The sequence below is a fragment of the Poecilia reticulata genome, linkage group LG12, assembly GCF_000633615.1.
Source record: "Poecilia reticulata strain Guanapo linkage group LG12, Guppy_female_1.0+MT, whole genome shotgun sequence".
Lineage (NCBI taxonomy): Eukaryota > Metazoa > Chordata > Actinopteri > Cyprinodontiformes > Poeciliidae > Poecilia > Poecilia reticulata.
In genome coordinates this window covers 658,831-681,201 of record NC_024342.1, presented here as the reverse complement: position 1 = coordinate 681,201, position 22,371 = coordinate 658,831, and the positions used below count along the sequence as shown (strand labels likewise).

Here is a 22,371-nt window from a genome sequence, read left to right as displayed (position 1 = left end):
TATGATGGAGCATGGTGGAGCATGGTGGGCTATGATGGAGCATGGTGGAGCATGGTGCATGGTTGGGTTTGTTTCTTCTATCTGTTCCTATCAAACACACTAAAGTAAAAATAAAACATGCAGAACATATCCAGATCATCACTAGATCATCTGCATACAGATAAAAAAAACATTCAAAACAAACAATCATGCTACCAGATGTAATGAATAATGCTGGGATGCAGCATCAGTGCAAGACTCACTCATATTGCACCATCACTGTGTAGTTTGTTTGGCTATCTTCAGTCTGACCACCAACCACATCCCACTTGCATTTTAAAAACCCGGAGACCAATTTCCCATCCTGCTCTGCCACACAGGACAGGTTCTCCACTCTCCGAGGTGGATCTGGTGTTGGGCCAAGAAGAGAGACCTCAGATTAGGCGAAACAGTTCACCTTGTTTATAGTCAGAAAAACAGAACCACAAATTAGGACTGCACGGTATTAGAAAATGAGGTTATATGTGAGAATATCTGGAAATGTTGTGATAATCACATGATCAAGCAAAGACCTTTGTATGGGCTGGGGCTCCAAGTTAAAAATGGTCACATACAAAAAAGTCTTAAAACACCACAACAACAACAACAACGTAATAACAGATATTAGTCAAGAATCTAATACAGAATCAAATCACTTTATCATTGTTATCATGTTGGAACAATGCAAAGTAAATGTAGTGTATGTTTCCCTGATGGGTTCAATGTGGTTGTTGAGGGGCTGCTGCTGCTCATAGTGCTGGAGAGCTGTTTTCATCTCAGACTATAGTTGTTAAAAACTATGAACTCATGCATGTGATGAACTTATTTTTAGTTGCGTTCATCTGCCATGGTTGTGTTGAGGAATGTTGTGCTGCTTCTATATGCAGCACAACATTTAGAAGCAGCATAACAACTGCTGCTGGTGTTCTGACTAAAACCAGGAAGTTAGAGAACATCACCTAGTTCTAAGTCCTTCCACTGAGAGAATCAACTTTAAATGTGAAGTGAAATACTATTTGTATTTTAGAGTTTATAAATCACTGAAAGATTTGGCACCACAGTTTATTAAAATGTCCTACAGGCAACAAATAACCTACCATACCTCGGTGTGTTCTCAGTCATGATGCAAAACTATTAACATTTGACAGGCAGTCTGTCCTGTTAGTGTGGGAAAACTGGGTCCAGTTTTTTTTTTTTTTGTGGATCTTTTTTTAAATAAAGAACCAACTTCATATCAGTTCCTTACTGGCTTCATCAACATGTTAATCCTGCATTAACAATGTCACTAATATTCTACAGCCACAGAGACTGTGACCATTATACAATTAAATTGGTAGCTATCATATTGCAACCTATGGGTTTTTTGACATGCATATTGCTTACAGTCATATTGTGATAATAAATGGGTTTATACTGTCAACCACTAGCTGCCCCACAACTACACACACATCGACTGGTAATCAAATTATTTTAAAAAGGCAACAAAAAAAATTTTTGATCCCTTTCCATGTAGGATTAAAAAACATGGGACAAATTTCCCATTGAGCAGAGTGAACTTACAGGCTTTCTTCAGGTAGATCCCATGAATAAATTTGCTTTTATTCAAAGAAACGTAAGGGGAGTTTTTCTTGCAGGTACAGAAGAGCCACTCAGATTCTTCACCGCTGATGAGGATGGTCACAGCTAGTGCTGATTCATTGATCTTGATGTAGTTTTTTTCAGGTACAACGGATGATTCTGATAGATTCCAGTACAGACAGTCAGCAGTGACTTCAACTGTGTTGACGATCACACAAGTAGCCGTGAAGTTAGTACCGATCTCCACCACTGGAACATGAGGAGCAGTCACCAGATGGGTGCTAAATTCTGCAGAAGGAAAAAAAAACATTGAAACCATGGTCAATACGTGACGGCCTCAGAGGTCATTTCTGAACTGTAAGATTATTAATTCCATGGTGCAAATATGTTTTCAGAAAAAATACAACAAAATGTTTCTCCAAATGACTTTTGAAAACCTAAAAAGCATGACTACAGCAGTCTGTTGGTAAGAACTCCCAGACACATGGCTGAAAGCTGATGTTAGCTTGGTCAGATGTGCAGTTTAAGAGAAATATGTCAAACTTTTATTTCTGCTCAGATAATAAACAAAACAAAACAAATATTAGCTTCTCACAAAATATTACTATGACATCATAGCAAGGAAAGAAAAGTTTTAATACAGAATGTGGCCATGTCCATGTACAGCACAGCATCTGTATTCAGCCTTTTGGCATAAATTATTGCATCAATGCAGTGTAGCATGGAAGTGATCAGCCTATGGCTCCCTTACTGGGACACATCTGAGAGGAGGCCAGCACAAGATTCTGATATAGTAATCTTCAAACCCAATGCCAAGGTTTCACAGTATTCACAACAAAATAACCCACTTGTTTTCATCTAAAAACAGAACTATAACAATTCTTACTAGTGTTGCTAAAACAATATATTGATCATATCAGATACAATAATGTCATTGATAAGGTGTTTACTTTTTTAATTAGGCATAGGCACAATTATAAAATATATGCCTGCTAAATTTAGCAGTAGAACTAGAATAAATCAGCTTAATGTGCACAACATGACTGTTTTTAAGTTCTGTTTAAAAAAAGAATCGGTGGAAAAAGCTAATTATAGCTGGATATTTAGCTGAGCTCCGCTTTACCGCTTTATATGTCACCTGCAGTTTGTAAAAAAAGTTACGTGAATGACAGCTGCTGGTGGTTTATTAATTATATTTTTGCAACCAAATGGAATCACACAAATCTGTCGTTGCTGTATGAGAATAAAAAGTGCAGTGGCTTCCTTCAGCCAGCTGCCCCTCAGTGCAGCTACAGATAGGGGAGGAGGACTGCTGCACGACTCTACACTGACCACATAATGTATATATGTACATACGTATCCATAATGTACTCAGGCATGTCACAAAACACACTGTAGTTAGAATGAATATTATGGTTGGGATTGTAGAGCTTTTGAAACAGTAACGGTTAAATTTCATTTCATTTTAACAACAAAAACAATGTCTTTCCAGCTAACTGTGTGAATTGAAGCTGCAAAAACATCAAATAGCATTTGTCATCTACATCACTGCAGTTATTTGCACTAATAGAATCATAATCCACTGTTATTGCAATGTTCAGCAATAATGCTGTAAATGCATGTTTTCCTCATGTTATACAACCCCCTAATATTTACATGTCACTTCAGAAAAATGTTGAAGTGATATGTTTTTAGATGCATCCCGCATAATTTGTAAACCCACTTCTGCTATTCAACTCAACTTAAACCGAATCTAAAATTAGAAGAAGAAACAGGAAAGGGAGTCAGTTTAAAACAGGCAAAGCTGTACTCATGTATGTAGATATGTGTGGATGCATGTAGTGTAAACTTAAAGTGTGGATGAAACATAAGCTGGGGGTGTGCTTTTATTTTGAAAAGAGCTTGTAAAGGAGGGCGCAGTAACGGCTTGTGCCGTTGCACACGTCAAAATCGAGTGTGGACTGGCTTCACTGTCATTTCCGAAGAGGTCGTTAACTTTACCGCGGTGACAGACGGGTTCTGATGCTGGCTGTCACCTTCTAACACTTCTGATAATGCTGACTCTACTGTATGAGCATTAACGATATAAGAAAATAAAAGTAAAAAAGTCCTTAACAAATGGCACTTGGGGCATAACGATACCTGTTAAGTCTCCCCTTTTGGCCGGGAAACTATTGTTTTTTACCCCCTTTCCCGTCGTGCTCAAATGTTATTATTTTCCCGTAAATATCCCGTATTGTGTACCCCCCCCCCCACCTCCTGCTTTACTACAGAGGTCCTATCAGAAACTTAGATTTTATGTTAAGTTCTGCTGCAATCAAATTTCATTCTTACGTTTGATAGTACATGTGAGAGAGTTTGATAGTATATGTAAGAAAGTTCTTAGGTTTTGACCCATGGGGCCTCTCATAAACTTCTAACACAAACAGCAGTCACAGCACTCTCTCTTCAGAGAATCAGAGTGAGTTCAGACCAGGACCAAAAAGCAGAGAAGACTCTCTGGAAACATCTGCTTATTAAAACCTTGGCTTATTGAGAGTTTGGTCGCTACACAACACAGCTTCTGACAAATGTTTGCAGTTTTACAAATACTGGTCTCAGTGTGTGTTACCATGGTGTTCCCTGAGACTCAAAGATAAGACAAGCAAAAGACTGACTGACTTTCAAGAAAGCAGTGTAGCATGACCACCAGAAAACTCTTTATGACTGCAACTGGAAGAGTTAACAGCATCAGCCATTTTTAAACTTATCCAAAAGAACAATAGTGACTGTGAGCTGACGTGTTATTTTCCTATCATTATATATGTGGAGTCACGCATGTGCTAGGGGTGGAAGGTTCTTGAGCACCAGCCCTTGATGCCGCAAGTGCCATTTGTTGAGGACTTTTTTACTTTTATTTTCTTATATGTGTCTGGAGGCCTCCTTGTGTCCTGTCAACAATAATATTTAAGTAACAATAACAATTAAGCTTAACAAATGGATCTGGTTGCCCTCAATCCATGATGAGCTTCTGCCTCCATGTCCTCTGCTGTCAGAACACCGGACTGGAACTAGGCCGTCCAACTAGTCCAGTATCGACGTTAACTAAAGTAAATAAAAATGGTTTTTCTTATTATTCTTGAGGTAGTGGACCCCTCCCCAAACACAGAAATGGTTCGGCCGCAGAGAAAACTCTGAGTCTGAGTTCATCAGACTGCCCAGAGCCCCGGTACAGCCTACTCTCTGCTCCTCCTTCAGTTACGTTACTACCAGATGTGTCATTGCTGGAGGAGAGCAACTGTGAATAAAAGTTACTGCAGAACCTCAACTGATAAAGAACGGTTCGGACCACAGCATTTGGAGCTCATAAAATGTTCCATAATCAGTAGAAAATACTGTACCAACAATTTAGACCACAACATAAAAGCCTGACTTGTGACAGTTAAATAAATCAAGGTGTCCCAAACTTGAAACCTATACATGTGAAACTTCAATAAAAGTTTAGATTCCATTGTTAAACAAATTAAACTATCTTTTCCCTGATAAATAAACATAGGAATATTTATATATATATTTTTTAATTAAGCTTCAGTTATTTCATGTTATTAATATTTTTGTATCATGACTGAGAACAATCCAAGGAAAGGCAGGTTATTTGTTGCATATAGGACATTTTAATAAATTGTTGTGCCAAGCCCTACAGTGATTTATAAACTAACAGTATTTTAAAGTCGATTCTCTCAGTGGAAGGACTTAGAACTGGGTGATGTGCTCTAACTTTCTGGTTTTAGTCAGAACACCAGCAGCAGTGTTCTGGATCAGCTGCAGCTGACCCTTGAGGAAGATAAACATATGGATGAGTTTCTTTAGAACTAGTTAAGAAGGACAAGATGTGCTGATAACTAACTATGTGTTAGAACTATGTAGGGAGATAACTACACATAGAAAAACTGTGTAGTTATAACATGGAGGTTAACCAGTCACATATCTCTTTAGGGGTTTATTTGGAAAGTCAGAATAGATTCTATCATAATATACTTCATAATTAGCGTCCATTTCTCCTAAGGTCTTTTTAACAACTATAGTCTCAGATGAAAACAGCTCTCCAGCACTATGAGCAGCAGCAGCCCCTCAACAACATTGAACCCATCTACATTTACTTTGCATTGTTCCAACATGATAACAATGATAAAGTGATTTGATTCCATATTAGATTATTGACTAATATCTGTTCTTAAGTTGTTGTGGTGGTGTTTTAAGATCTTTTTGTATGCGACCATTTTTAACTTGGAGGTTTGGCCCGTACAAATATCTCTGCACGGCTCTGGTGTGGAGTGAAAAGCTGTGCCGCTCCAGCTCTGCCTCCTCTTCCTGGAAGATAATATTCCCAGGAAACAGGGGGGCTGGTAGCAGAGGTGAACTGGAGAAACGAAACTGACCGTGTTTAGCATGGAGCACTGAGGCGACGAAAGCCAGTCCAAACAACTGGAGCACCATCGAAGACATCATGACGACAGCTGCGAGAAAACGACGATCAGGAAAAGACAAAAAAAAAAAACAACCCACAAATTTTAGTTCGCACAGCAGCATACAAGATCATAGTTTAGTAGCTGACGTCTGACTTGCTGTGTGAAATACCGAGTCTAAAGCATTTTATTCTATATGAATACAGATATCACGATTATGGTAGTTTTTATAGCATCGTATAAGATCGCGTGAGCTACTCAGCACATGTTTAGCATAGCGAGCTAACTCTGTCCCTTCGGTTAACTCGACGGTTGCGTTTAGGCAGAAATAAAATCCAACTTACCCCCGCTGCTAAACAGGAGCTTCATAAATTGACCAGCTAAGAAAAAACATGCCCTATCTGTAGCCACCCTATTTGTCACGTCCTTTCCAGTTCTTCTTGTTTAGATCCGCCCACTTCCCGTAAGGTACAGGCTGTGTCGTAATAATGCCGTTAGGCTACAGGTTCTATGGGTTGTATCACGTCCTAACGCCGTAACGACGTCAGGGTCGGGGGGCGCTAGACTTCTGGTAGAACTGCGAAACAGACCTGCTGGAAAATACTGCCACATTATTGGCCAAAATAAATGTCTGTCAAACACGCTCAACGAATGAAAATCCAGTACTTTCTCTACGCCGTTTGTGTTTTGGGGCTCTGCACCATTTACATACCGGCATAGCAAGCTGCGTGCATTTTGTTGCTCCTACGTTGGATAATTTCGATGGTTTCGTGATTAAAATAAACATATAAAATATTTTTATGCTTATATAAATCTATAGATACTGGCGATCATAAATAATTTTAACCTTTGTATTATTCAGCACCCTGCCTTTGGCAGTTGGTTTTTTGATATTATAATAATATTGTCAAAAGGTGACGGCATGATGAAATTGTGGCTCTGAAAGATTACGACACATGTAAGATGCTGAAAGCCCCGCCATTTAAGGGAAGATGTTGTCCTTTACTGGCGACGACTTCTGGCTTGGTATCACACCGGCTGACTGTTACTGAAGAGACCCACTGCGACTTTCCGGTATGTCCCCGCCTCTCATTTACAGGAACTTTATGCAAATATTAGTAGCTGATTTAACATTCTGTGCGAGACAACTTAAATGTGATGTTCCAAAAGAAAACAAGAAGGGCTAAAATAGAACACAAGATGAAAAAAATCACATGAATCAGTGAAATGTTATGTTATTCTGGTCAGGGCGGCACCCGGGGCGAAAACCTCATACCTTTTAAGTTTTCTTTTGTCGCAAACAGATTTTTCTTAATGGTGTAAATCTTTGTATGTGCTTCACTTCTTTGAAGCTCTTCATCTTATTGCTTATTTACTTATTACTTTAGTTTTGGTTTACATCTTCATGGCATGAGTTTTAAGGTATTGTATCCTCTTAGAGTTGAGGGTACTGGAACCCGTAAGTGAAGCCGTCCATAAGAAAGGACAGAGCATCTTGGTGCAAACCTTGAAGGTTTTGCACCAAGATGCAAACCTTGTTGTTGAGAGCATCATCTCTTCTGCCATCATCTGTGGGGGCATCAGCATCAGAACCAGGGACTTAAAAAGGTTCAACAACCTGATAAAGGAGACTGGTTCTGTTCTGGGGAAAGCTGTGGAACCTCTGGAGATGAAGAAGGATTCTACATAGGATTAAGAAAATGATGGACAACCCTGAGCATCCTCTTCACGAGAGTGTCTCGGGAAGGCAGAGCATCTTCAGTCAGCGGCTTCTTCAGATTCAGTGTGGTACAGACTGCTGCAGAAGATCTTTCCTGCCAACAGCTTCTTCTGTCAGACTGCCCCATGGCAATCTGCCCATGGCAGCTGTGGCTACTATCCAGTAGGTTGCCGTCTTCAGTGTGTGCATGAATGGGAATGACTGATTTAATTGTAAAGAGTCGTTGATAGTCCTGAAAAGTGCTATACAAGTCTAAAGTTATGTTTGTTGTTTCATTATTTAAGCCAAGATAAACTTTGTATATAACCCATCAGCACCATCAAGTAAACACTGATAGCACAGAACAGTTAATGTTTTGACACAAAATCAAACATTGCTTCTAGAGCAGTGGTTCTTAACCTTTTTTGAGGTACCGAACCCCGCAGTTGCATATGCGCATTCACCGAACCCTTCTTATTCCAACAGCCCCCGTGCCCCAACACACAAAATAATTTGGGGTATTCTGATTTAGTAATGTAATTATATTAGCTGTGTAACCACCCCCACACCACAAGAGGCAATACCAACCCCGAAAAGATGCGACTAAGGAGCAGATTTAGACTTTAGAATGGGGTATATGCCACGGACTTCCGTTTTAGCACTTCCGCATTTTTATGCCACATAGAATGCTTCCGGTGCACAGGCAACAGTATGTTAACAGTGTCTCCTCAGTCCTGCAGGACTATTAATGATGCCTATATAATTATTCAGACGTTCTGAAACGCTCCAGCAACAACAAAGGATTTAAGCTGGATGTGTCAAAACTTCACAATAACTTCAAAGGTAAGTTAATAAATCGTTTGTATTCATCATAATRCCTCATATGTCTGACGTAGCTAACAGGGACAAGCTTACAAAGGTGCTATGTAAACGTTAAGTGTTTTGATTATCTGTGCATTGCGCAATCCACACATCTATGCTGTATAGATAGATAAAGATATAGATATAAACATATATAGATCTGTCTATATTGTGCCCAAGCTATCAGTCAAAGCTGAAGTTAGCTTCCGAATGTAGCATCTAATTCGGAAAATAGCTAAAGGGCGATTACACTTAATTTTTTACTATCTTGAGCTTTTTTAATGTGTTGTATTTTAAAAACAACACCTAGACCATGTTTCTCAACCTTTTTTGGGCCAGCATTCTTGCATTTTGTTCTTCATTCATTTCCATTTAGTTTCCTTTGATTAATATTATCCTCTCTTGGTTTATTGCTTTGTCCACTTTAGTTTCTTTCCTGTTGCTAGATTTATTTTATCATTTATTGACCATCAGTAATTTTCACTCACCACCTGCTGCGCCGCCTAATTGTCATGTGTTTCACATCATGTGTTGATTTTTCACTGTTCATGCCGGATTCTCTGTTTTTATGCCATAATTCACATCTAGTTCGTCGCTCCGATTTATGTCCCGCTTCTCCTGTTTCAGAGTTTTGCGCAATGTGTGCGTCGTTTTACCCCGTAAGATGCAGGGCGGTCGAGAAACATATCGATGGGGAAAAGGCAGACTGACATAAACCTTTTAAAACAACGGAAACAATTTCTTTATTCTGATTATTGACATTTAAAAGTGCTGTGTTGTTCTATCACACCCGTTTCAGACCGGACCACCTACAGCACTGGTGTTGCTATAAAATATAAAATGAACGTTCCCTATCGTGGTATCCCCCGTGGATGGATTTCTTTTTCATTTTTCAGAGGAGTGAGGGTATCGTGATTTTAGTAATTACATGTTTATAAGAGCGATTTTCTGTTGTCCTTCCATGGAAGCGGGCAGCATCGAGACGGACAATAAAACTCTTTTTAATATAAGTTGCTGCTTTGACATGATCACAGAACTGGCACAACATATGTACAAAAATACCAGACAAAGTGAATCTCAGCAACGTCATCAGCCGGTGTAGCAGGAGCGGAGCTGCGCCAAAAGCTAACAGAAGCTACAAACACTGAAGAGAAGAAGAGCTGCCATTGATACAGTAGCAGCCAAGCATGATTTAATGTTACACAATACAGTTTTACCAAGTTGTTCAAAGTCTAAACTGGCATTGTTCTGCATTTAAGGTGTAAAGTTTACCTTCGACTAAACGCCCCCCAGAGGAATCCCAGCGCCCCCCTTCCGTAAAAATCTCCGCCAGCGCCCCCTGCCGTCCTCTGAACGCCCCCTGGGGGGCGGTACCGCCCACGTTGAGAACCGCTAACTTGGACCATTATCATAGAGAGGTAACAAAATGACAAAAATATGAAACACTTCTTCAGTCAGTATACTGATTCAGTTTATTTGATTAACACCAAATATACTCCAGAGAGTACATGTTTCAGACATATCATTCAGTATCCATCAACTGAACAGATTCATCAACAACATCCAGAGAAAGTGGAGTCTCAGTTTTGGTCAGGACGGCTGTGGTGCCAGGCTTATAGCGGTACTGTCCCTCTCTGGTGGAAAGAGTGGAACAAAACAAGGCAAAAGAGTCAGTTTTCATCTGTGAATGAAAAAATATTAGCTTTCCAATTTATCTGAGTGCAGCTGTTTCATGGAGCTTTGATTGTCAAATTATTGTGCTCTCTACTGAGAGTGTGGTTAGTGAAAGGGTCTTCAACTCCAGTCCATGAGGCCCAGTGTCCTGTAGATTTTAGATGTGTCTCTGCTTCAACACACCTGAGTCAAATAATCAGGTCATCATCAGGACTCTGGAGAACCTGACTGCATACTGAGGAGGTAATTCAGGAGTGTTGGACCAGGGATACATCTAAAAGTTGTAGGACACCAGACCTTACAGACCCATAGGTTCTCTGCATAAAAAGATTCCTTAGTACACTCACCTTTGACCCTTTGCTGTGGGCTTGTCATAACCTCTCAGAAATTGCACTCCAGCTTCAGTTATGACACACAGGTCCACATTGCTGCCTGAGCCCAGGTCACAGAAGATTCCTGCAGCAATGGCATCCCTCACAAGCTGCTTGGCTTCCTCCAGCTTTAGAGCAAACAAGAAAAGAAGACAAATATTTTCACGATTGCTGCTATTAATAAGAGGAAAGGGAAGTGTCCTTTGTGCTAGTGTTATGGCATAGTACTGCAGGGGCATAGTAGTGATGCTTCCTCCACATCTAAGAAACAGTAGATAAAGCTAACATCTGTTCAAGCTCTAATTTATTAATTATTTTATTGTTTGCAGTTACACAAGATTAAAGTGCATCAGAAAAGTTTTCATACTATTTGTACTTTGATTTCTGTGGTTGCAATGTATTTTATTAAGTTCTTATGTTATAGATAAACTTAAGTAAATGTACAGCTGTGAAGACTGTATCATTGTCCCCTATGCAAACTGCTCAGATATCTACAAATAAAATCCCACACAGCTCTTCTGTTTCTGGTCACAGAGGGGATTTTTTTTTTTTTTTTTTTTAGAAAACATTAGAGATCAAAAAGCGTAACAAAAACATTTCAGAGTTCGGCTCTGAAAACTTGGAGCATATGGTACAACTAAAAAAGACTACATAAACTGACCAATGCTTGGACAATGATCAGAGAGGCAGTCAAAGGGACCATGGTAACTGAGGGAGCTGCACTGATTCATTGCTCAGGTCAGAACATCTGTAGAGTGCCCAACTTTTTATTTCACTAAATACATGTAAGAAGGTTCTCTGGTCAGACCAAACCTGTCTGGCCTGGTTGCAAGACCTTTCATATCTAGTGGTGTGTATTTGAATGTTTTAACCAATGGCGTCCTTTCCATCAACTTGCGCTGATCTCTCAGCTCGTATCATGCTGGAGTCCTGTGAGTGCTTCCAAGAATTGTCCACAGCTGGGATATTTCAAAACTGACTATGTGGCAGCTTACAGCATTTGAAAGTTATTTCCTTATTTCCACATCTGAACTCCCTCCTGATTTTTCAGATCAGGGTGACACAAAAACACAAAAAACACAAAAACAAGCTTTTCAGGTCAGTGACCTGGAACAGTAGTTTCACCCACTTCCTGGCTAAAACTGCACAACTAAAATAATTACTCCCCTACAGCCTTCATGCAAAATATCACATGTAGTATAAAAAGTAAGGATATCTTACTCTCCCCACAATGACATAGCAGGTGCAGGGAAACTGGTTATTGTAGATGGTGCTCGATAAAGGGGAATCCTGGAGGGAAATGTGTAGGAGGCTGTAAAAGACTTGAGACTGGGGTGAAGGCTCACCTCCCAGGAGGGGAATTTTAGAGTCAGGCACATTCATGTATTGGAATGACCCAAAGTCCAGAACTATATCCAACAGAAAACATGCAGCAAGATTTGAAAACAGGTTTCCATCCAATCTGATTAAACTCAAGCTTCTTAGCAAATAACAATGGACAAACATACAGTATTAGTATCTAGATGTGCAGAGCAGGTGGAGACAAACCCCAGAAGAACTGCAGGTTTAATTTCAGCTAACTGTCATTCTACAAAGTATTCATCCAAGGGTACCGAATACAAATAAACTTTTAAAAAATGTATAATTATTGTTTTCCTTCCATGTTACAGCTTTGGTTTATATCTGGAGTTGGTCTGTAGCATAAAATCTACAGTTCATAGTTGTAACTTCGCAAAATTTGAAAAAGTTTAATGGGTGAGAGTAGCTCTCTAAAAACCTGCAAATGGTTCTGCACAGCTGACCTGCTGAATGATCAGTGATAGTCATTTGACAGTCCAACCCATCACCATCTGCTCAGAAAACAACTCTACAACTTCCTACATACATGCTTCCTGATCCAGTTTACCAGTGGCACTGTTCCCTCAGTTACCTTAATGATGTATGAAAAGTTAGATCATGTCTGTTTTGACAATGTAACAGATTGTCAATCATACCTCCATGTTGGGTTTGAATCTGTCCTCAAACACTGAAACAGCAGCAGCAGCTCCAGARCCTACAACCATAATCAACAGAACACAAGACAGGAATATGACATTTCATAACATTTTACTGTTCCGCTAACAAAGTAATTAATTATAAATATCTCTATTGTCATCTTGAGCTTAAATAAGTTTTGTATCAAAACACTCAACAATAACCCCATGTTTACTTATTATTACCAGTGTGGCTACTTTACTGTTTAATTTCTGAAAGGATCGTTATGTTGAAGCTAAAGGTTGAGGGGGTGTTACTGAATGTTGTCAGCGCACATTCACCACATTATTTGGGAGGGGATTTCTGGAGAAAAGTGTGATCGGAACATATTTCAATGGACAATTTGGTGAGGGGAAGAGGTGAACAGGAGGTGTTAGGTATGTATGGTGCATGACAGAGGAATCCAGAAGGACAGATGGGTTTGAATTTTGCTGAGAGAATAGAAATGATGGGGATCAATATGAATATAATGACGAGGAAGGAACATACAGTCACATAAAAAAATGGAGGAAGGTGGATTACATCCTTTATAGGATATGGCAACTGAAATATGGGAGTGAAACAAAGCAACATAGCATGGCAGAGAAGGTTCAGGGATGATTAAGGTTAAGTTCTTGGGGGTATTAAATCCCTTCCAAAGGACAGAGAAAGGACAGATAAGAAAGTGTTGGGAAAGTGTGGCATAACTTCAGTCGAGACTAGAGAAGACAAGGAAAATTAGTGTTGAGATGAGTAAGAGCATTAAAGCATTCAGAGAAAGAAGGTAGCAAAGAAAAAGTGGTGAATTCCGAGACATGAAGTAGTCATTGGTATAATTTAATTACCGTATTTTCCGCACTATAAGGCGCACAGAATTATCAGGCGCACTGTCGGCTTTTGAGGAAATTGAAGATTTTTAGGTGCACCTTATAGTGCGGAAAATACAGTATTTAAATTGTTTCACGGCCAATTTAATTTCCTCCATTGTTTAAAAAACAAACTGAAAAAAAACATACCCATTGTGAGGAAAGGCAGTTTATCATAGGAGCCATGTGGATAAACACTGTATAGGTGAGCTCCTGTCACATCAACTCCTCCAACGATCACTGATGAACCCATGTGTCCCTGGTACCTAAAACATCAGACATCACAAATCATTTTAGATCATATGTATCTTTTTTCTGATATTTCTTTACATACAGCACCTATAAAAAGTTCTCACCCACTGGATATTTTACCCTTTTTCAGCTTCAATAAACCATTCGTCATAAACAAAATTTGATTTGTTAGGCCACAATAATTAACAAAATTTTTTAATGTGAAAGTGAAAATTGATTTCTAAAGATTTCTAACAATTTAAAATTATGAAGCATTAAATACTCAATTGCACAAATATTCACCCCCTGTAAAGTGACTGACCTAATTCAACAGAGGTCCAGCCAATCAGTGCTGGTGTTCTCACAATGAGTGAAGTGGAGATCAGCTGGGAGTAATGACAGTGTCTCCAGATTTTAGTATAGAGGCAGCTATGCTTAGATGGTCCATAATGTGCAGCACATTCACTGGGTCATCAGCATTCCTGGCTACCATTACAACATGAAGACTAAACAACACTCAAAGTAAATCAGAGAAAAGGTTAATGAAAAGTATAAGTCAGTGGATGGATACTCAAAAATCTCTAAGGCCTTGAACGTGCAAGAAGGAGACTGGTGACAGAGGACACTGTCCTCTGTCACCAGCGTAGTCACCATGACTACACTGAAGGAGCTGCAAGCTGCAAGAGCTGGAGAGATTCTGAAGACAACAACTGCTTCCCTGGTTCTTCACCAGTGAATGAGAAAACCACTGTTACAAAAATTCAGATTTAGGCTTGACTAGGGTTTGCTTAAAGGCACATGGGGAACTCCATGGTGAAGTGGAAGAAAGTTCTTTAGTCTGATGAGACCAAAATGGTGAGGTGCAGTGACAAATTAAGCATGGAATGAACTAATACGGCATCCCCTCAACAATAATAATAAAAATAAACTAAATAAAATACCTCCCAAAATGATCAAACAAACAAAAACCAAAACTCAACAAAAGTGTAAAGAAAGTTGGTTTTGCTAAAATATATAAATTTTTGTCTTTGGGTCCCACTTCAACATAGAAGATCTCACCTGAACAGCATTTGTTTCAGTTGTCTGGTTACCATGGCAACAAGTGGGGGCCGGCCAGTGTTGAGCATGTGCAGCTCCACGTTAGATGCCATCATCTGTGTGGCCATCTCTGCATCTGCAGCCACACCAGCTCCGCAGCAGCTGCAGAAGATAGAGGACAGTGGAACAGTTGATATGATGAAGCTAATTGCTATACTTTAGATTCACTTTTTGTCTCAATTACTCTTTAGATTGTTTTATGCAACTTAGAGAAAGATGTAAGTTGAACAGTCAGAGGATTAAAAAGGGTTTTATACAATCCTTAAAGTTGCAGAATAGTTATTAGGTAAACTACAGAAAAAAGTTAGGATAGTGAATATTCATCTATTTTGATTATTCGTCCATAAATACATGTGTGAGTGTGTACTAAAAGTAGTGTGTTTTTGAGGGTAAAGAATCAGGGCTAGATTGATGCTCAGCACAGAAACACAACCCAATGAAAGGTTCAGTTTAATCTCAGTTCAGTTTCATTTACCAACAATACCATTTTCAGGTAACTCTGTATGATAGTAGGTACAAAGTGAGTAGATTTAATTCATTATCTGGCTAGCAAATCATCTTGAATAATTATGTAAAAAATGAGTAATGTAAAATATGTTCATATTACCTCCAACAAAAAGAAATCCTTTAACCTCAGTCAGAAAAGGGAAGAACAACTGTATTCATCAGCTGTACTCACTAGATCTTTGGAGCGATGTAGTGAATCTTCATGCAGTTTTTGTCAGCCACCACCATGTCATCAGTAGCTCTGGTGTCTGCTCCCAGAACCACTCCATTCTGGAACAACGGAGGAGAAACTCCACCTGACTGATGTGAAGGCTTACTTCTGAACAGTAAACTAATATAGTCACATGTTTCCTCCAGGAATGTGGCTTTCATCAAACATTCATTTGACCAAAACACCTTATTCAATCTGTCAAATTCTCTATGGATTGTATTAAGTTTTGAAATATCACACAGCACAGCTCCAAAACGGCAGAGTTTACATCTACATAGAACTCTCTTACCTTATAAACCATCCCAGCAATGGTGGTCCCTGTCTTTCTGGGATTAGGAGCTTTGTATGGCCCCTCTAACAAACTGGACTCCAAAACTACATTCCTGGAAAAGATCAAGAAGTGCCCAGAAAAGCAGAGATGTTCATACTGGCGTTGTTTAGCTACCCGCATTAACTTCCGGGACTTTTCTTGGCATTAAAGAAGAAGAGCTTCTTTACCTGCGGCTGTTCTCGAAGGAGAAACCTCCATTCTGCTGCTGATGGGGGTTCAAACTGTGAAGCATGTTTAGTAGGTTGTGAGATGAAGACTTAAAGCAAAGCTGTGGCTCACTGCAGGTCCGAATTACTCAGTGCTTTTTAGCAGTTTTTACTTTTACTTTCATTTGTTTAGGAAAGCCAAGCCTCCAGAGCACCACTGTAAAAAGAGAACCAAACTGAATGACTGTTTGTTCTTCCACAGCTGAAATGAACTTTCAGCAAAGAGTTGTGGAGACATTAGAACAAAGAAACAAATTCCATATATGTGGCTCTGATCATTTTCAAACAAAACAAAACAATTAATTAGCCAGGAATTGCAACAGAGTAAATACACTGCAATGGAATAAATGCATCTTTTTGCAGTGTATTTATTCCACGTGACCTGGAAAGATGGAACCTGGTGAGTCAGCTCACTCAGGATACAGTCAACCATATTGTAACTCTACAGATGGAGACAAAATGATAGCTTCCTTCCTTTTCAGTTCTTTTCGTTGTCAGACATGAGATCTATAGCAGCATTACCTTCATAGCTGTTAAATAATGGGTTCTTAACTTCACATGAGGATTGCTTCACACCTTTGACAATGAAAGTGATAGTGCTAGATGACAAGCATCGTGAAAAGCAATATCTCTTTTCCAATCAGTTCTGTTAGGAAATCCAAAACTGAAAAAAAGACAACAGAGTGCAGATAGTGAGAGAGTCTGTTCTTTTTATTCATTAGCAACATATTTCCTATTGACATATTCCATGTCAACTTTTATGTAGCTTTATAAACTATGTAGACATTTACAAGAAACTGGATGATGTTGGCTCTATAATTTAGTGTAAAGATTTTTACATTCTGATGTTGATGCTGAGCTTTCATATGTGTTGATCTTTTCTTGCACTTCCAATTACATCTGTGACTTCAGAAATAAAAGTACATTTCTTATATTTAGCGTAGTTGTTTTTATAAGGTTTTTATAAGGTTATAACTACAACTCCATAAAGCAAAACCAAAGCTTTTGAATTTGCTTTATTTGCATCAATCATTTTAAAAATCTGTGAAAATATCTATTTTTTAATTTGATTTCTTTGTCTATTCCATATTATAGCTACCTGATACAAGTACTGAAGCTTTAGAATTTGAAGGACGACGCTGCAGCAGGCTTGAATTGAAGGCAACTGAACCTTTGCTTTGTCACTGCCTTCTCTTAAAAGACGGTGTAGAACTTAATTTAGAACAGATAATAATTTGAACCATTCAGCTGTTGAGAATTTGGCCTATTTTGTTTCTATGTTATTTACATATTGTTGTTATTAATGTAAAATTAATAATTTGACTATTCCCTTTACTTAAATTGTTCAATAAATAAAGAATTGAAAACAAAAGCAACGCAGAAACATTAGATAGAACAGATTTCTACAACAGTGTGGATCCCCAGATTAAATGGAAGTCGTACATATGTATACGAGATTATGATATTAATGGAAAGGCTTTCTTTCTAAGATAGAATAAAATAAGAGTATATAAGGGTTTGTTTACTGATAAAACGTTCTGGTTATCATTATGAGATTATTGCAAACTTAAAATTCGGCTGCAATTTTACACAAAAACGCAATTTTGTGTAGCGCAAAATTTGTGACTGGCTACATTTTTGTAGCTTGCGTACAGATAGGTAAGCCAACTATACAATCGATTTGTAAATGAACATTAGATGGCAGTAATACGTCGTCCATTCGTCTGCCCTGCAAAAACAGGAAGTTCACTAACCGGATGTCCCACCCCTATTGTTTTTATTTTTGACTAACGTGATTGGTCGAGCAGAAATTGAAGCGTCGTTTGAATTGAAAGCTACTGGTTTTTGTGCTGCTGTCTGTGGAACTTAATTAACAAAGGAGAAAACGGGAGCGGACACCGTCGTTGGTATTTTTTCTACCCGTTTTACAAGGTAAGAACACATTTTTAGGTTTAATGTGATGATTTAGTCCTGATGTTTTCATGCTGATTCTTGTTAGCTTTTTTTTTTCTTAAAAAAACAAAAAACAAATAAAAAACCCTACCTGGAAGAAGCCGACGATGTCCCACCCGTGTAAAAACGTCATGATATTTGTACCAGACATAGAGCTAATCATTTATTCATCATATGGCAAAAAAAAATCACGTTTCGTAGCATTAAGCAACATGCTGAGAAATGAAACCATCCAGACTAAAAAACATGTTTCTGTGATTTAGAACTTTTTCGAGGGACTGCTAGCACCTGTTTGGAGTGCTATAAGAGTTTTGCTCCCTGAATTCACATGTCACCTGGAAGCCTGTAGAACTATGCTTCTTTGTCACTTGGGCTTCCTCTGGGGTTAGACAGAAGACGTGTTTAGTAGTGTAAAGGTAAAATGCAAATACATTCCTTGATTTCTATCTTTTTCTTTTTTTTCTGCTTGATATAACAACAAACTTGAAAAGTTCATAATGCATTAGTGTTTGTCTGGATAGTCTTACTTGGAAAACACCAACCACTGCTATAACATTGGATAAAAGGACACACATATATATAAAGAATGTATCAAAATTGCTGATACAAACATCAGGCCGTGGTGCCAATGTTGAAAAGGTAACAGGTTCTATATGTAGAACCTGGTTAGAATGAAATTTTAGACTGGTTACTGTGATATTGAATTAACAATATAGCTGCAAGCACATTTTTCTTTCTCGAGCCCAGCTGCTGTAGTTTTGTTGAATGAATGTTGGCATATCCAGTAACGTTTTAAAGCAGGACGTCTTTCTTTATGTCATCTAAAGTTATTTATGTTCACACTGCTGGCACTACTCTACTCGCCTCCACTTCTGAATGAAGTAGATGTAAAATGACTTCTCTTGTGCAGTGACTTCATACAAGCTAAAGTTTCTGATGACAGTCCAAGAAGACTTTTAATAAAGTAATAATTTGAAGAAAGTGCCAGACAAATGTATTAACTGGACTTGAACCTTTTCAGATTTCCTCTCATTACAGCCTGAAATAGCAAAATATTTTTACCCTCCTCTCCCCTTTCAAAAAATCTCAAGATTTTAGAAACCTTGAATGTGTCATGGATTGCTGTTCGATCCATCATCTGAAAGCAAAGTACACACACAACTACAAACCAACCAATGCATGGCCTCCCGTCTACTCTTGTGTTGGCAACCTTTTCAAAGAGCTACTTTTACTGTCGCTGCTACAAAATAACATTACTCTAGATCCACAAAAAAATCTTATACATGTGTACTAAATTGAATGTTTTATTCTGAAAGCTAAGTAAATTGGACTTTGTTTTTATTTTCAGATTTTATAACAAAATTAGCCATCTTAACTTTTTTTTAAAGTTTATTTTGTAGAATGAGACCATCTGAAGGAGCCCTTTTCACAAAAATGGCAAATGAACAATGATGGTTTTCACACTTGAAAGAAAAACCACATGCAGCTAAAAACAAATTAATTTTAAAAGTTTTGCAACATGGGTACCCTTCTATTGTAAATATGTGATGCACTGACAGGCTGGTAAACAAAGGCAGAGGGGTTGCTGGAGAATCTGTTGCCAGTTGTTAGTGATGCTCTCAACAAATCTGGCTATAGGATCGTAGAGAAATCCTCTAGTCTGCAGCCAGTCAGGTAGGAGACACCAAACATGTTCAACAAGGGACTCACAGCAACATTTTAATAGTACATTGAGGGACTTCTCACCAGGTGTCCAGCTTAACATGCTGGTGTTTTTGCCAGTGTAGGTTAAATGTACTCAAAGGTCATAAAGTAATGACAGGAAGTGTGTTGTTTGTCTTCCTGCGTGTTGCTGGAAGACAAACTTACACTGGACTCACTGGTCTCACAGTGAGTCCAATGAGACCTCTGGACTCACTGTGTCCAGGGGTCACAGTCAGCCTGTGACCTCTGGACTTCTCCTGTTCTGCCTTTCACCTTTGTGTCAGAGAGCATGACTCGCCATAAACCTGGCAGCCGCAGAAAGAGCCATACCCCTGTCCACCGCCCCCCAGTGCCAGCCCCTAAAACACCTCAGTCAGCAGTTGTCTCCCCAAGGCGAAGTGGACCTTCATCTGAACCATCAGGTAAGTGAGAGAGAACTAATGACTGGTGCAGAATACTTTCTCTCCTTTGTCCTTTGAACTCTTATGCCTTGTCCACATGTAGCCGACTATATGATAAACCAAACTGATTTTTGTGATTTTTTTTTTCCCCCTTTCATCTAAATCACATAAAAATGTGGATATATTACAATAATGTATGTAACCTCTGTCTAATAGCACTAAAAACAAATGATAATTAAATCTCCAACCAAAGTGAAGATTTGTAAATTCCCCTTTTTTGCATTTTTCTGTGCTTTATAAGTAAAAACATGACAGTCTGCACCAAATGTTGCAGCACTGACATCGCATAGGTGACCATTATTATTGCTTGGTCATGCATTGGATGAAAGATGACTGCTATGTGCTGATTTTTACGTTTGTTTATACACTTTTTACTTTTTTTTTTCTTTCTCTAAGCCCAATATGTTGAGTTTCAAAGGGCCTTTGGTGTGAAACCAGGGATGGCTAGTTTTACACCAGCTGTCTCTCTCAATCGAGGCACAATGCCATTCAACCTCCACCTGCGTCCACATTCTTTAACACGATTACTAATCAACACTGTCTTGTTTTTTATTAATTTTATATCCTAATATGGTATTTAAAAGTTAGTTATTGTTTTGAGGGATTATGATTGGCTGACATAGGTATTATGTTTACCTGCCACAATGGCTGGAAATCTGGAACAGAAACCAGCACAGACACTTCAAATGAAGTAATTTTAAATACATTTTCCATATGTACATTTTTGTAATTATGGAAATTAACTTTTACTTTTTTCAACTTTGGAAAATATAACTTGATTTTGGTAAAACAATTATTGTCTACTGCAGTGATTTGTGTTCCAGTGAGATTCTTGGAGTGGATGGCTCTTAAAGATGAGACACTTTAAGTTCTGAAAACTTCAATACTTTCATCAGGTTGCTGATGAAAGTACTAAGAATAAATCTTAATTTGAACACTTATTTTGTCTGTCGATTACCAGGATATTTAAAATAGAAATCTGGTGATCTCTACTAGAGCAGTGAAAATTGTTTGACAGTATCTTCTATTAGCCTTTCACTGTGTATAGTTAATTTAAGAATTTTTTTTCTGTCTGAGGTGTTTCACACATCAGTCTAAAAGTCTGGCTTTAGAGTTCAGAGTGAACACAGCTTTAACTGTTTATACAGAGTTAGTTTTTTTGTTTTTTTTTGCTCTGACGGTGACTTCCATCTGTGACCTGTCCGTATTTGTGAAGAAATGTATTGAATGTTATTGAAACTGGCAGGATGGTGAATACGAGGACTCAAAAATCAACTTCCAACCAAAGAACACTCTGCATTTTCTTCAGGTCGGACTGCGGGGTCCCCCAAAAAGAGGAGGTTCAGACCAGGAACGAGGGCCCTGATGGAGATCCGGAAGTACCAGAAGAGCACTGATTTCCTCATTAGGAAGACGTCATTTGCCCGCCTGGTGAGTCGGAAAAGCTTTAAGTCAAGCTATTTTTTGTTGACGACTTTTTAAATGTGTGTAGGCCTCAAAAACAGGGCACTAGCCTGTTGTTTTTCTCTTAGTCCAGATTTGCAGGGTTTTTTTTTTTTTTTGTGTAGTTAAGTTATTCAACCAAAACCAGAACAAAACCCTGATGCAAATAACATACAGAATCTCAACCAGATCCTCAGAACACACATGGTACTACACACGTGAGATATTTTTGTGAAATAAAGTAACTCCAGAATCTTTAAAGGTGCCTGAAAAAGTCTCTGTTGTGTGTTTCCTTTCACCTCTGGTGTTTCTCCCTGGCTCAGGTTCGGGAGGTGTGTCAAAGTTTTTCCATAAATGCTTTCCGGTGGCAGGTCTATGCACTCCTGGCTCTGCAGGAGGTAAGCTGTCCATACCAACACACACAGCCTAGAACAAAAATACCCTGTATTGTCCTACAGTGGGAGCAAACTAACAGGCACTCAAAGCATGTAGGTTCATTGAAATATAAAAATAGATTTAAGAATAACTTGCTGTTCAGTAAGGAAAAATTACAGCACAAAATACTGTGCAGTTATTAAAAATAGCATGATTCAAAGGAATATGCAACTGAGTAGAATAAGAAATGTACAATATCTTCTTGTTTGTGCATTTATTCTTTATTATCCATCCATCCATTTTCTTCCGCTTATCCGGGGTCGGGT

The 22,371-nt window shown here is 38.6% G+C and overlaps 3 protein-coding genes across 5 annotated transcripts in view; 1 reads left to right on the top strand and 2 right to left on the bottom strand.

Annotated features, from left to right (window-relative positions):
• The window catches only part of il6st (interleukin 6 cytokine family signal transduce), an 18,507-nt gene extending 11,933 nt beyond the window's left edge, over positions 1–6,574 (bottom strand). Inside the window, exons 1-4 of the mRNA XM_008423098.2 lie at positions 6,386–6,574; positions 6,015–6,092; positions 1,579–1,884; positions 243–387 (exon numbers count right to left, since the gene is read on the bottom strand). Coding sequence (XP_008421320.1) covers positions 243–387; positions 1,579–1,884; positions 6,015–6,092; positions 6,386–6,410 — 554 coding nt within the window. The 5' untranslated portion in view covers positions 6,411–6,574. The remainder of the gene's footprint in view (positions 1–242; positions 388–1,578; positions 1,885–6,014; positions 6,093–6,385) is intronic.
• Positions 6,575–10,050: 3,476 nt separating this feature from the next.
• psmb10 (proteasome 20S subunit beta 10) lies at positions 10,051–16,272 on the bottom strand. The gene is made up of 8 exons (XM_008423097.2): positions 16,071–16,272; positions 15,862–15,955; positions 15,534–15,631; positions 14,816–14,956; positions 13,676–13,791; positions 12,641–12,699; positions 10,623–10,774; positions 10,051–10,235 (listed from the first exon to the last, which is right to left on the bottom strand). Exons 1-8 carry the CDS (start codon positions 16,133–16,135, stop codon positions 10,124–10,126), a joined length of 837 nt encoding a protein of 278 aa, XP_008421319.1. The 5' UTR covers positions 16,136–16,272; the 3' UTR covers positions 10,051–10,123.
• Positions 16,273–17,898: 1,626 nt separating this feature from the next.
• Positions 17,899–22,371, top strand: part of cenpa (histone H3-like centromeric protein A) — a 6,766-nt gene continuing 2,293 nt past the window's right edge. Inside the window, exons 1-4 of one of the 3 annotated variants that reach the window (XM_008423096.2) lie at positions 17,899–18,041; positions 20,051–20,188; positions 21,537–21,658; positions 21,994–22,068. In XM_008423096.2, coding sequence (XP_008421318.1) covers positions 20,056–20,188; positions 21,537–21,658; positions 21,994–22,068 — 330 coding nt within the window. In that variant the 5' untranslated portion in view covers positions 17,899–18,041; positions 20,051–20,055. Of the gene's footprint in view, positions 18,042–19,989; positions 20,189–21,536; positions 21,659–21,993; positions 22,069–22,371 lie in introns of all 3 variants that reach the window. The other 2 variants (XM_008423094.2, XM_008423095.2) reach the window with 2 other exon arrangements.